The sequence below is a fragment of the Bubalus bubalis genome, chromosome 1, assembly GCF_019923935.1.
Source record: "Bubalus bubalis isolate 160015118507 breed Murrah chromosome 1, NDDB_SH_1, whole genome shotgun sequence".
Lineage (NCBI taxonomy): Eukaryota > Metazoa > Chordata > Mammalia > Artiodactyla > Bovidae > Bubalus > Bubalus bubalis.
The window spans coordinates 181,956,406-181,969,191 of record NC_059157.1 but is presented as its reverse complement, the minus strand read 5'-3'; the positions used below and the strand labels follow the sequence as shown (position 1 = coordinate 181,969,191).

At 37.2% G+C, this 12,786-nt stretch overlaps 1 protein-coding gene across 3 annotated transcripts in view; it reads right to left on the bottom strand.

Moving 5' to 3' along the window:
- Positions 1–12,786, bottom strand: part of ACAD11 (acyl-CoA dehydrogenase family member 11) — a 116,234-nt gene that overhangs the window by 19,820 nt on the left and 83,628 nt on the right. For all 3 annotated transcript variants that reach the window (XM_006052127.4, XM_025291712.3, XM_006052126.4), the window contains 4 exons: positions 5,880–5,946; positions 5,165–5,250; positions 3,344–3,415; positions 2,319–2,473 (listed from right to left, as the gene is read on the bottom strand). In XM_006052127.4, coding sequence (XP_006052189.3) covers positions 2,319–2,473; positions 3,344–3,415; positions 5,165–5,250; positions 5,880–5,946 — 380 coding nt within the window. The remainder of the gene's footprint in view (positions 1–2,318; positions 2,474–3,343; positions 3,416–5,164; positions 5,251–5,879; positions 5,947–12,786) is intronic.

Here is a 12,786-nt window from a genome sequence, read left to right as displayed (position 1 = left end):
CTCTCATGTCCACAGAGAGGGCTACTGTATGAAGTTCTCTAGAGAATGAGAACCAGAGAAAGTTGAACAAATTATCGACACTTTGTGTGCTGAGGTGTTGAAGCACTTAAGGAATGATTAAATCTTGCACAAAGATAACTACCTCTTGTCAGCCTATATATATATATTCACATATAGCTTGAATCTTAGGATTTTTCATTAATTTTTATTGGAATATAGTTGCTTTACAATGTTGTGTTAGTTTCTGTTGTACCAGAGTGAATCAGCTATATGTATACATATATCCCCTCCTTTTTGGATTTCCTTCCTATTTAGGTCACCACAGAGCACTGAGTCCCTTGTGCTATACAGAAGGTTCTCATTCAGATCAGATCAGATCAGTTGCTCAGTCATGTCCGACTCTTTGCGATCCTATGAATCGCAGCACACCAGGCCTCCCTGTCCATCACCAACTCCCGGAGTCCACTCAGACTCACGTCCATCGAGTCAGTGATGCCATCCAGCCATCTCATCCTCTGTCGTCCCCTTCTCCTCCTGCCCCCAATCCCTCCCAGCATCCGAGTCTTTTCCAATGAGTCAACTCTTCGCATGAGGTGGCCAAAGGACTGGAGTTTCAGCTTGAGCATCAGTCCTTCCAAAGAAATCCCAGGGCTGATCTCCTTCAGAATGGACTGGCTGGATCTCCTTGCAGTCCAAGGGACTCTCAAGAGTCTTCTCCAACACCACAGTTCAAAAGCATCAATTCTTCGGCGCTCAGCCTTCTTCACAGTCCAACTCTCACATCCATACATGACCACAGGAAAAACCATAGCCTTGACTAGACGGACCTTTGTTGGCAAAGTAATGTCTCTGCTTTTGAATATGCTATCTAGGTTGGCCATAACTTTCCTTCCAAGGAGTAAGCGTCTTTTAATTTCATGGCTGCAGTCACTATCTGCAGTGATTTTGGAGCCCAAGAAAATAAAGTCTCTCACTGTTTCCACTGTTTCCCCATCTATTTCCCAAGAAGTGGTGGGACCAGATGCCATGATCTTCGTTTTGTGAATGTTGAGCTTTAAGCCAACTTTTTCACTCTCCATTTTCACTTTCATCAACAGGCTTTTGAGTTCCTCTTCACTTTCTGCCATAAGGGTGGTGTCATCTGCATATCTGAGGTTATTGGTATTTCTCCCGGCAATCTTGATTCCAGTCTGTGTTTCTTCCAATCCAGCGTTTCTCATGATGTACTCTGCATGTAAGTTAAATAAACAGGGTGACAATATACAGCCTTGACGTACTCCTTTTCCTATTTGGAACCAGTCTGTTGTTCCATGTACAGTTCTAACCTGTTGCTTCCTGACCTTCATACAGATTTCTCAAGAGGCAGATCAGGTGGTCTGGTATTCCCTTCTCTTTCAGAATTTTCCACAGTTTATTGTGATCCACACAGTCAAAGGCTTTGGCATAATCAACAAAGCAGAAATAGATATTTTTCTGGAACTCTCTTGCTTTTTCCATGATCCAGCGGATGTTGGCAATTTGATCTCTGGTTCCTCTGCCTTTTCTAAAACCAGCTTGAACATCAGGAAGTTCACGGTTCACATATTGCTGAAGCCTGGCTTGGAGAATTTTGAGCATTACTTTACTAGCATGTGAGATGAGTGCAATTGTGCGGTAGTTTGAGCATTGTTTGGCATTGCCTTTCTTTGGGACTGGAATGAAAACTGACCTTTTTCAGTCCTGTGGCCACTGCTGAGTTTTCCAAATTTGCTGGCATATGGAGTGTAGCACTTTCACAGCATCATCTTTCAGGATTTGGAATAGCTCAACTGGAATTTTATCACCTCCATGAGCTTTGTTTGTAGAGATGCTTTCTAAGGCCCACTTGACTTCACATTCTAGGATGTCTGGCTCTAGGTCGGTGATCACACCCTATTTTATACATAGTAGGGTATATATGTCAATCCCAACCCTCCTATTCATCCTGCCCTGTCCCCCCTTGGTATCCATGTTTGTTCTCTACCTCTGTGTCTCCATTTCTGCTTTGCAAATAAGTTCACCTGTATCAATTTCTAATTTTACATATAAGTGGAATCATATGTGGAATATTATATGATATTTGTTTTTCTCTTTCTGACTTAACTCTGTATGACAGTCTCTAGGTCCATCCACATCATCAGACTACATTTAAATATAGACTACAAATAAATATATTTTGTGGAAAAGAATCACCTTGTTTATGTAGAGGAAATCTCTTTCTGACCAAATAATGTTATTTTGGTTCAAGGCTAATATAGTGCATTGGGCTACAATAAATTCAAATAAGTAATTACTCTTACATGTGAACAAAGTTTCTTCTTAAAGGCCACCCTTTGGTTTGCTCGTTCACACATGATCTGTAAAGCACGTTCAGCCAGACCAATCGTTCTCATACAGTGGTGGATTCTGCCAGGTCCAAGTCGGCCTTGGGCGATTTCAAATCCCCTACCTTCACCTGTGAGAAAGAAAGGAGAACAGCCTCTTTCTTTTGTTATTTACACAGATCCTGAGAAAATAATGAACTATCCTCAATAAAAATGGCATTCTGGTAGGAAAAAAGTAAGTTCTGTAATAAGGCCCATTATACATTTATGGAACTTTGATTTCTAATACACAGAAATGTAAACCACCATCATTAAAAACTTGGATCAGATTCAAGAACTGATCTGAAGTAGGTCTCTTCAGTACCTACTCTGCCTAAGTTATTTTGTTAGTGTTGCAATGGTTACCAAGGTAGATAAGACAGAGTCCTGAGTTTAGAAACTAGAAGAGGGGCAAGGATGCTAGGGATAAGGGATATGGAGAAGGACAAGAAAGGCATAGGAGGGAAAGGTGTTTGTTCATCATGGTAACCTGAGGGCCTGGCAGGATCAGGGGCTTATTGAATGGATGAGATGAGATGAATACAAGAAACTTCTTGAAAGAGGTGGCATTAGAGATATTCCTTGAAGGTTGGGTAGGATTCCAACAAGCAAGAGGATGAAGTCATTCAAGGAATACAGTGTTCAGAAACTACTGAGGTTTTATTAAAACAAGTAGAGGCTTGACGATGATGTTTTAGGAAAATGTATGTTGCTCTGAATTGTATAATTTTTGTATTTAGCTATGTTTTCAATTGATGTGACACCACATCAAATACTTAAATAAAACCTTATTATTGTTATTATTATTGTTATTATTACCAAAGGAAATAATTTTCCCTTATAAATGGAGTAAACAAGAAGGAAAGCATCTAAATTATGGTAGACTTCACATCTTTTTCAGATTTAGATCTGAAAATATTTTTTTTTAATTACTAGAGAATCATTTGTTCAATTTATCTCACCTAGTATTAAATTGGTGGCAGGAACTCGCACTTGATTAAAATGGATCTCAAAATGTCCTCCATGGAAATTATCTATAAAATAGAGAATAAGATTTTAGAGAACAAAATGAGGTGACAAAAAGGTGGTCAGAGATAATTAATCTACTGAAGACAGTGGCATTTAAAGGCCTCATATGTCAGACATTTCTAGGCAGATCTGAGCCCTGAACCCCCAGTGCTGTGCAGCCCAAAAAACTTACCAAATGTTTAAGAAATTTTAAGAGATTTTAGATATCATTTCATCCAGAGGTTTCTGAATGGATTCTTTGAAATTGTAGAGCTGTGAAAAAGAAGATGGCTCCATAGCTCAAATTAGATCATCTTATTATTGTTTTATTATTGCTTCTTCTTTAAAATTTTTAATATACAGGCTTCCGAAGAAAATTTTGCTTGGGGAAATAAAGGTTCCAATGGTTCAAAATTTGCAAGTGAATTATGTAACTCTTATTTTATCACTGTGGAAACCAATGCCTGAAGATGTGAAGAAGCTGCTCGAAGGAACAGAGGAGGTTTAGCATCAGAGACAAAGCCAAGGCTGGACGTGCAAGTATATTTGCTTCCAGTCTAGGCTTGTTTGCCTCTTGAAAATGCGGGCATGTGACAGAGACTGGGAACACATCCACACTTTGTCTTTACATCATCCTTCCTCCTCGCCAAGTTCTGGAGATAATCTCCAGTTAACTCCACACCCTTTTCCTGTCAGAACAGACATTAATAATCAAGTCCATCCACATTATTTCTTTTGGCCTTGGCACAGGGAGTTGGAGAGATGTTGGTGAAACTGTCATACTGAAATTTGAAACATAGGCTCTACAATGGTGGGAATTAATAGCCAACCAACATTATTAGCCAACCAATAGTCTTTTAGGTGGTTGTTCTACAATCCAACCACTTAACCTGTGGGTACATTTTCTAGCTGCAACCTACAAAAAGTAATCCACCTCTTGAATATTTGCATTAGCCACATTTAACAATAAAGAGAAAGCCAGGGTCATCACAAAACCTAAAGTTCAGTAAACTTTTTTATAACATTTATCATTTGCTGACAGCTTCCTAGCTTATTTACATGTCTGTATTTATCCTCTGTCTCTGTCCCCCAGCAAGTAAGCTCCACAAGGGCAGAGATCTTTGTTTCCTGTGTTCACTACTGTATTCTAAGCACCTGTAACAGTGCTTGTGCGTGTTCGTGCGTGTTAAGTCGTTTCAGTCATGTCCGACTCTTTGCGACCATATGGACTGTAGCCTGCCAGGCTCCTTTGTCCGTGGGATTATCCAGGCAAGAATACTGGAGTGGGTTGAGTGCTCAACAAATACTTGCAGAGTGAGAAACCTGAGCAGCAAGGAAACAGTGAACATGAGACTGAGCAAAAGTATCCTTGCTTCTTAGACATTCCACCCAAGGACAGAGGAAGGAAAAGTTCTGCATTCAAATCATTCAAAACCCTTTGCTTATTAACTCTTGTAGGTTGATTAAGAAAGTTAAAAATGAATATTACTGTGAGTTACTTAATTTTTCACATTTATTTCATTAACCCTTCCTCAGTTGCTGTGCCTTAAATGCCAGTTTGCCCTTTCCCCAAACCAGAAAAAATGTGGTAGAATGCTGCACCACCTCTCTTTTCATTTGTTCTATTCTGAACTCCACTGGTAATTTATACTAAGGGTCAAAGGATTTCTAAGAATCCATCTCATACACTAAAATGTTATCTATTTCCTTCAGAGTTACTGCATATTCTAGGTTTCCTACTTGCAAATACACAGACAAGTTGATTGAATACTTACCCAAGTAGCCAAAAACTGTCAAGGGCCTTATTATTTCTACTCCAGGTGTGTTGATAGGAACAAGAATCATGCTGTGTTGTTTGTGTCTGGTCAAAAGAAAAGTAGATGTTAGGAAGTTTGCTAAGTGGAAAAATAAAACAGATATTAGGTGGAGACTCAACTGTCATCTTTTCATTGTTGCTATCATGTAATCATGTAAGTAATGATGTCTGGAATAGGAATTGTATAAAAATCATTAAGTACATTCAGATGCAGGCTGTGATCTGGAACAACAATGATTTGAAGATATGTGAAAGTTATTTAATTGAGGCTTCTCCTTGCTCAGAATGGTAACTGGGAACTGATATTTAATATATTAAACATTTCAAGATTATTGCCTTGGATCTAAATATCTAATCAGTTAATTACTTACAGACAGTTTTGAAAAAGTTTATATATCTTATAATTGGATCCAAACAGCTTTGAGAATTCAGCAACACTTTTTAAAAAAGGAAATTTCAAAGTGAAGAATGTATACCAACACTTCCTAAAATGTTTTCTAAATATATCTTTAGCAAAATAATTGTGAAACAACAGACATATGACATTTAATATCATAATATATTTTATATTATTATAATTTATGAGACTAAATAGTGAATTTTAAGTAAATTGAGTACAAAAAAAGACTGACTCTTATTCCTCATAGATTTCTCAATCACTATTGTTTTATTACCTGGTTTCAGAGTTATTGTTAATTCTTCCCATAACAATTGCAATTTTGCACTTTGGATTCCCAGCTCCTAAAACCAGAGAGACAATGAAAAGAATACATCATAAAAAGAAATTTTTAGTCTGACATTTCACACTAAAGGTTCTAATCTTTCTAAGTTTACCTCTGGCAAAACAAACAAACATATAGGAAGAAAGCCCTTGATCATTAAAAAAAGAAATGCTTATGTACAAAACTGTATATCACTCAAGAAAATTGACTAACTTAGGCCTAGAATGGACTTTTTCAGTGATAACTGCTGCATGAAAATAACCAGAGATCAAAGAAGCCATGAAAGAACTGCAGCCCTTAAGACACAGTGATGGCTCTCCCATTCACACCATTTCAAACATCAGCATGCTAGAAAGACTATGAACTTCTTCTAACGTATTTCCTCCTGTTCAGATCTCATATTCTCTGACCTATGGACAACAGTACCAAACTCACTATATTTACTCCACAAGCAGTGACTGAGAAAGACTTAATTTCCCCAGCCATGGAGTTGGATGAGGGTGAGTCTGTTTCAATTAAACAAACTGAAAAGCATTAATCCATCTACAAACAATTATAAATTTGAATACTTACTGGATATGTAATGATATTAAGTAATTTTAGGTGTGCTAACTACATTGTGGTTACATTTTTAAAAGAGCTCTTATTGAGATGCACACTGAAATGTTCATGAGAGATATAATGTGATATCTGGGATTTATTTCAAAATAATATGTGCAGAGGAGGAAATGGGAATAGGGATGAAGCAAGGTTGGTGCCCTGAAAGTGAATCATGTTTTCCTGCTTCTTCATTTAATGAATAATTTTCCATTGTATTCTGGACATAATGATTCCTTTGTTTTGAAGACTCTGGATTCTGTTCTCTCTCTCTGAAGACGGTTAATGTTATTGTTTTAAGAGGCAATTAACTTAGGTAGAGTCAAACTGCAGTCTGTCTCAGTTAAGGTGAATGAGAGGCCACATTTCACTTTAGCTCTTTCATTTAGCTGCAAGGTGCTTTGAGTCTGCCTTGTGAATCACTTTGATTCGTGAGTAAGCCAGAGACTTGGGCAAAGCTTACACAGGAAACAGAGCTCTCTTGCTCCGGTTTCCTCCTTTCCTACAGTCTCACCCTACTCTATCATTTTTCTGGGAGCAATGGCTGCCTTACTATCCTCTAGTTCCTTAGGACACAAAGACCTGCATTATCTAGAGAAGTTTCAGCATTCTCACACCACATTGAGTCCTTAGGCCAGATTCTTAAAATGAGACCTTGGGCCCATCTCATCTTCTTAATTCTGACTCTGCTACAAAATCAGCCTGTCTTTGGTCACTCTACAGACTCTTCAGGTAGTTATTTTTTGTAGTTTTTTAGTTGTTATCTGTGAGAAGGTCAATCTGAGGTGCTTAATCCACCACACCAGAAATGGCACTCCCCTAGAGTTTTTAAAACTTTGCCAAAACCAGGTTTTCACTTCTCTCATGTGATGGTTTCTTAAATCAGGTACCTATCATTAGTGTCAGTTAAAGTTTTAGAAATGCAATGATCACCTCAAAATATGATCACATAAGAGGCAGAATTAGGAATCTTAGAAGTTTAAAGTGTAAATCAATAAAACCAAAAGCTTACCATTCTATTCCCCTCAATTATTCTATATTGTGAATTATACATGTAAAGTAAGATACGGTTAAAGTTAAAACACAATTGTTTTAAAACCAAAGCTCTAATTTGGGTTTCTTCAAATTTAATGGAAACTATTTTTTTTTTCAATCAGTTCTGAAAGGACTCTTTATAAGAAGGATGTATCAGCTGCTACATCTTCCAGATTTTAGTGAAAAAAGATTTCCCCACTCACATATCTCAAAATTAAGTTTTAAAAATCTCAGATGTTATACTCTTGATGTTGAGTCCACTTGACTATCCTTATTTATTGAACCATGTTTGACTTTCCAAATTGTTTAGTTATTTTTACAAAAGTGTGTCTTTCTGATTTTTACAGGTGTTAATACAGAGAAAATGAATTCCACAATTCTGAGGATCAACCCAAAAAACATTAGGATGATTCAAACAGTAGATGATAAAACTTAAATTTCAATGTGGATATTAATGGAAATTTCTTATCTGAAAACACTGAGCAGAGGGAATTTTTTTACCCTTGATTGACTCCGGTTCTGCAATGTTATGCAATCATGCTTTGATTTTTTCTAGAAATTATAGACAAAAGAATCTTTTCCAGAAAGGCTTATTTTTAATTTTTCAACTGGATATTTTTCCACTTGCAGTTTTTTAGGTTTTACTTGTGGGAAGATTTGAGGCTCTAAGAATGAAGAGTCAGGCCACTTGCCCTATATAACACATTGTCTCTTTGGTGGGTGTACATCTAAAAATCAGATTAGGACATAATGGTATGACTTGGGGTTCATTTCATTAGAGATCTTTTCTTTGTCCACTTTATCCTGATAATCAAAACCACTTTGGGTACATCTTTTAAGGATTCATGGATCTTAATCCTTCAAAAGTAAAATCTTCCGTATAATTCCCTTAAACCCTAACTGAAAGCACTCCTTTTCTAATTCCATATTTTTTCTCTAATATTTCCAATAGGATTTCTTGTCCTGCTCTTTTTATTATGAAAAATTGTTGCCACAACTTTAAGTACCCAACAAATTTCAGATATTAGGTAAATTTTGATGAAACTCAAGAAACTAGGAAAAGAATTCTTCAATTCTGCTTTGCCCAATCTAATATGGAAAACAATTCAGATTCTAAAAAAGTGAAACTTCTAAACTGGCTTTCCTTTTTGGGGTCATTAAATAGAGGAAGTAAGGATGAATACATAAGCTGTAAATTTTGAAATATTTTGATTTAACCTTGATGTTTCAGAAAATGGGAAAACCCTCACACAAATATATCATCTCATCTTAGCTACAAGCAAAATTTGGCAGGTGCAGCCGCTGAAATGTCCTTCTTCTAAAGAGTTTTTGTTCTCATATTATTTTACTTAATGGACAGGATACCAAATGTCAAAAATTAAATATATTAAAGGAAATCTGAATAGATCAGAAAGCATTTAAATATTTATCTGCTGTGTCACAGGCCTTCATGAGTGAAAACAGATGGCACAGATAAAATAATTTTGTTTTTAATCCAGACTGTGTGGTATTTCAAGACTGTTCAAGAGCCAGGATTAAGTTAGGCTGAAAGGGACATTTTCCTGATATTTGCCAATGAGTTTTAATTTTATACGTTCTTACAACCACATGACTATCAAACAAAATTATTCTATAATACAAGGAAATATGACAGGTGGAGAAAAACATAACTGTTGAATATGGATATGGTCTGCAACCATAGGGAAAGTGATATAAACAATAATATAATATGAAGTACAATTAGTCATTTACAAAGCATCAAGGTTATTTCTACCAATATCAAACTTCTGATGTGAAATATATAAACTTCATTTGGTCTTACCATTAATACTAATGAAAAGTGAAAGAGTGAGTCACTCAGTCGTGTCTGACTCTTTGTGCACTGTGGATCGTAGCCCACCAGGCTCCTCTGTCCATGGAATTCTCCAGGGAAGAATACTGGAGTGGGTAGCCATTGCCTTCTTCAGGGTCTCCCACATTGCAGGCAGATTTTAAAAACAATTATGTGTTAACTAACATTTTACAATGAAATTTCCACTTGTTAAAAAAAAAATGTTTATCATACAGTTAAGGAAAAAAAAAGTGGGCTTCCTTTGTGGCTTAGCTGGTAAAGACTCCACCTGTAATGTGGGAGGCCTGGGTTTGATCCCTGGGTTGGGAAGATCCCCTGGAGAAGGGAAAAACTACCCACTCCAGTATTCTAGCCTGGAGAATTCCATGGACTGTATAGTCCATGGGGTTGCAAAGAGTTGGACATGAATGAGCAACTTTTACTTCACTTCACTAAGGAAAAAAAAGAAAATCTCATGTGTTCCTTTGGATTATATGTGCTATTGTTAATAGAGGAAACAACCTTTGAAATTCACTTATTCTTCCTCTAGGAAGGTTTACATCTAAAAAGTATTCTATAAACGTTACATGCTGTCACTGCTGCAAAATATAGTTGAATCAAAATCAGGTCCAAATAGATCAGAATTGAAATTTTTAAAAAATTAAATAATCAAGACATAAAAAAACTAGAAGAAAAAACAATTTAGTATCTATGAAATTTCTGAATGGAAAAGAAATTTTAAACCTTAAAAATAATAAATGTGGGAATTCTCTTGTGCTTCAGTGGCTAGGAATCCATGCCAGCGGCCTAGGTTCAATCCTTGTGTGTGTCCAAAAAGAAAAATTAAATTAAAAGAGAAGACTGATTGGCTGATCTGTATTAAACTATTGTACAGTAAGAAACAAAATTGGGCTTCCCTGGTGGCTTAGCAGTAAAGAATCTTCCTGCCAATGCAGAAGACACAAGTTCGATCCCTGGGTCAGGAAGATCATCTGGAGGAGGAAATGGCAACCCACTCCATGGACAAAGGAGTCTGGTGGACTACGGTTCATGGGGCCACAAATAGTTGGACACGATTTAGCAATTAAACAATAACAACAAAGAAACAAAACTAGAGCAAACAACAACAGAAAAACCCAACAATTTAGGAAAAATATCTCATATACAGCTGTCAAGGGGAGGGGAATGGTACTGAACTGGTACTGAATTACAAGTTTTTTAAGACAGCAAAATGGTAGTGGAACAAGACATCCAACTGGCAATGCTCTAGAGAAACAGATATTTTCATACATTACTGGTGAGAGTACAAAGTAACACCATCCCTATGAAGTACAATTTGGCAACATCCATCAAAATTACAGATTCACTTAGTCTTTAATCCACCTATTCAACTTCTGAGATTTATCCTACAGATGTAGCTGCTCCTGAACTTCCTAGGCGTTGCTAGTGGTAAAGAACCCGCCTGCCAATGCAGGAGATATAAGAGATGGAGGTTCAATACCTGGGTCGGGAAGATCCCCTGGAGAAGGGCATGGCAGCCCACTCCAGTATTCTTGCCTGGAGAGTCCCATGGACAGAGAAGCCTGGTGGGCTACAGTTCATAGGGTCACAAAGAGTCAGACATGACTAAAGCGACTTAGCATGCATGAATGAACTGAGAGAGGAAAGAATTGGGCATAAATCAGTATCCACCAACAGAAGACAATTATATGGATGTGTCCATATAATGGAACCCTCCTTAAAAGAATAAGAAAACATTCTAAGCAATGATTTGAAAGAACTCTAAGATTATTCTATGGAATGCTATCTTTAGTGTAGCAAGAAAAGTGATAGTTAGACATGGTTAGTCCCATTCTTCAAAATCCCTCAGTAAGATAAGATTAAGTACATCTCCTACTACATCTACAAAGATTCTCTCTATAACATTATTTGTAAGAGCAAAACACTATAAAAATCTTATAACAGTTGAATAGAAAGGCAAATTATGATAATCCACACAACAAAATATTATTTAGCTACTAAAAATGTCATTTATAGAGAGTTTGACATAACATGGAAATGGTTAAGCAAAAATGCTAAGTAAAAAACTCATATACAGGACTTCTCTGGTGATCCAGTGGTTAAGACTCCACACTTCCAGTGTAGCAGTCATGGGTTTGATACATGGTGAAGGAACCAAGATCCCACAAGCCATGCAGCATGGTCAACGGCCCCCTGCCCAAAAAAAAACCCCACCTCCCCAAATCATATAAAACATTAATTCAATGTGTAGTATGGATATTAAAAAGTTGGATGTGACTGAGCATGTACACACACACCCACCTGCCTGTGGTAACCACATATCTGATCTCTTTTTTTTTTAATGGTTGCTTGTTTTCAAAGTACAATTGACCTATGACTTTATATTAGTTTCCATTATATGACATAGTGATTGGATATTTCTATACATTTTAAAGTGACCACTATGATAAATCTAGTTATGATATGTCACCATACAAAAATTACTTATTGACTATACACCTCACACTGTACATTTCATCCTCATGATTCATTTACTTTGCAACTGGAAGTTTGTAATTCCTTCTTAAGAATTTGTAATCTCTTAATCTCCCTCACCTATTTCTTTCCCCCATCTTCCTCCTCCCATCTGGCAAACATCTGTTTTTTGTTTGTATCTATAACTTTCTGTTTTGTTTAATGTTTGTTCATTTGTTTTGTGACAATATTTTAAATAGAATAGTCAGAGGTTCCCTCAATGTGGAGGTGGTGATTGGACAAAGCCTTGAAAGACATGAGGGAGTGAACCTTGTGGGTATTAAAAGAAAGCACATTCCAGGCAGATCGAAGAGCCAATACAAAAGCCCTAAGAAGGAATGTGCCTGGTACATTTCAAAACAGCATGGAGGCTGGTGCAGCAGAATAAGCAAGCAAAGGGGTGAGTAAAAGGAAATAAGTCAGGGAGGTAATGAGGGATGGAGGCAGACCTTGTGGGAACTTGTAGATCATTCTAAGAATTTAGTGGAAGGTCGCTTGTTTGCTTCCACCTGGCCTCAAAATACATAAGAAAAAAAAAAAGAATAAAAGGTAAGAGAAAGCGAAAGACCAGACAGTCTAGAGAGGGTGTGCATGTATGCTCAGTTGCGTCTGACTCTTTTTGACTCCCTAGACTCCCACCAGGCTCCTCTGCTCATGGGATTTCCTAGACAACAATTCTGGAGTGGGTTGCCATTTCCTACCCCAGGGGATCTTCCCTGCTCAGGGTTCGAACCTACGTTTCCTGTATCTCCTGCATTGGGAGGCTGATTCTTTACCACTGAGCTGAAGAAGGAATTCAAAGGGCCTGGATTCCATCTTAGGCCTGTTCATGCTGATCATGCTCGGCCACCTTTCCAATAG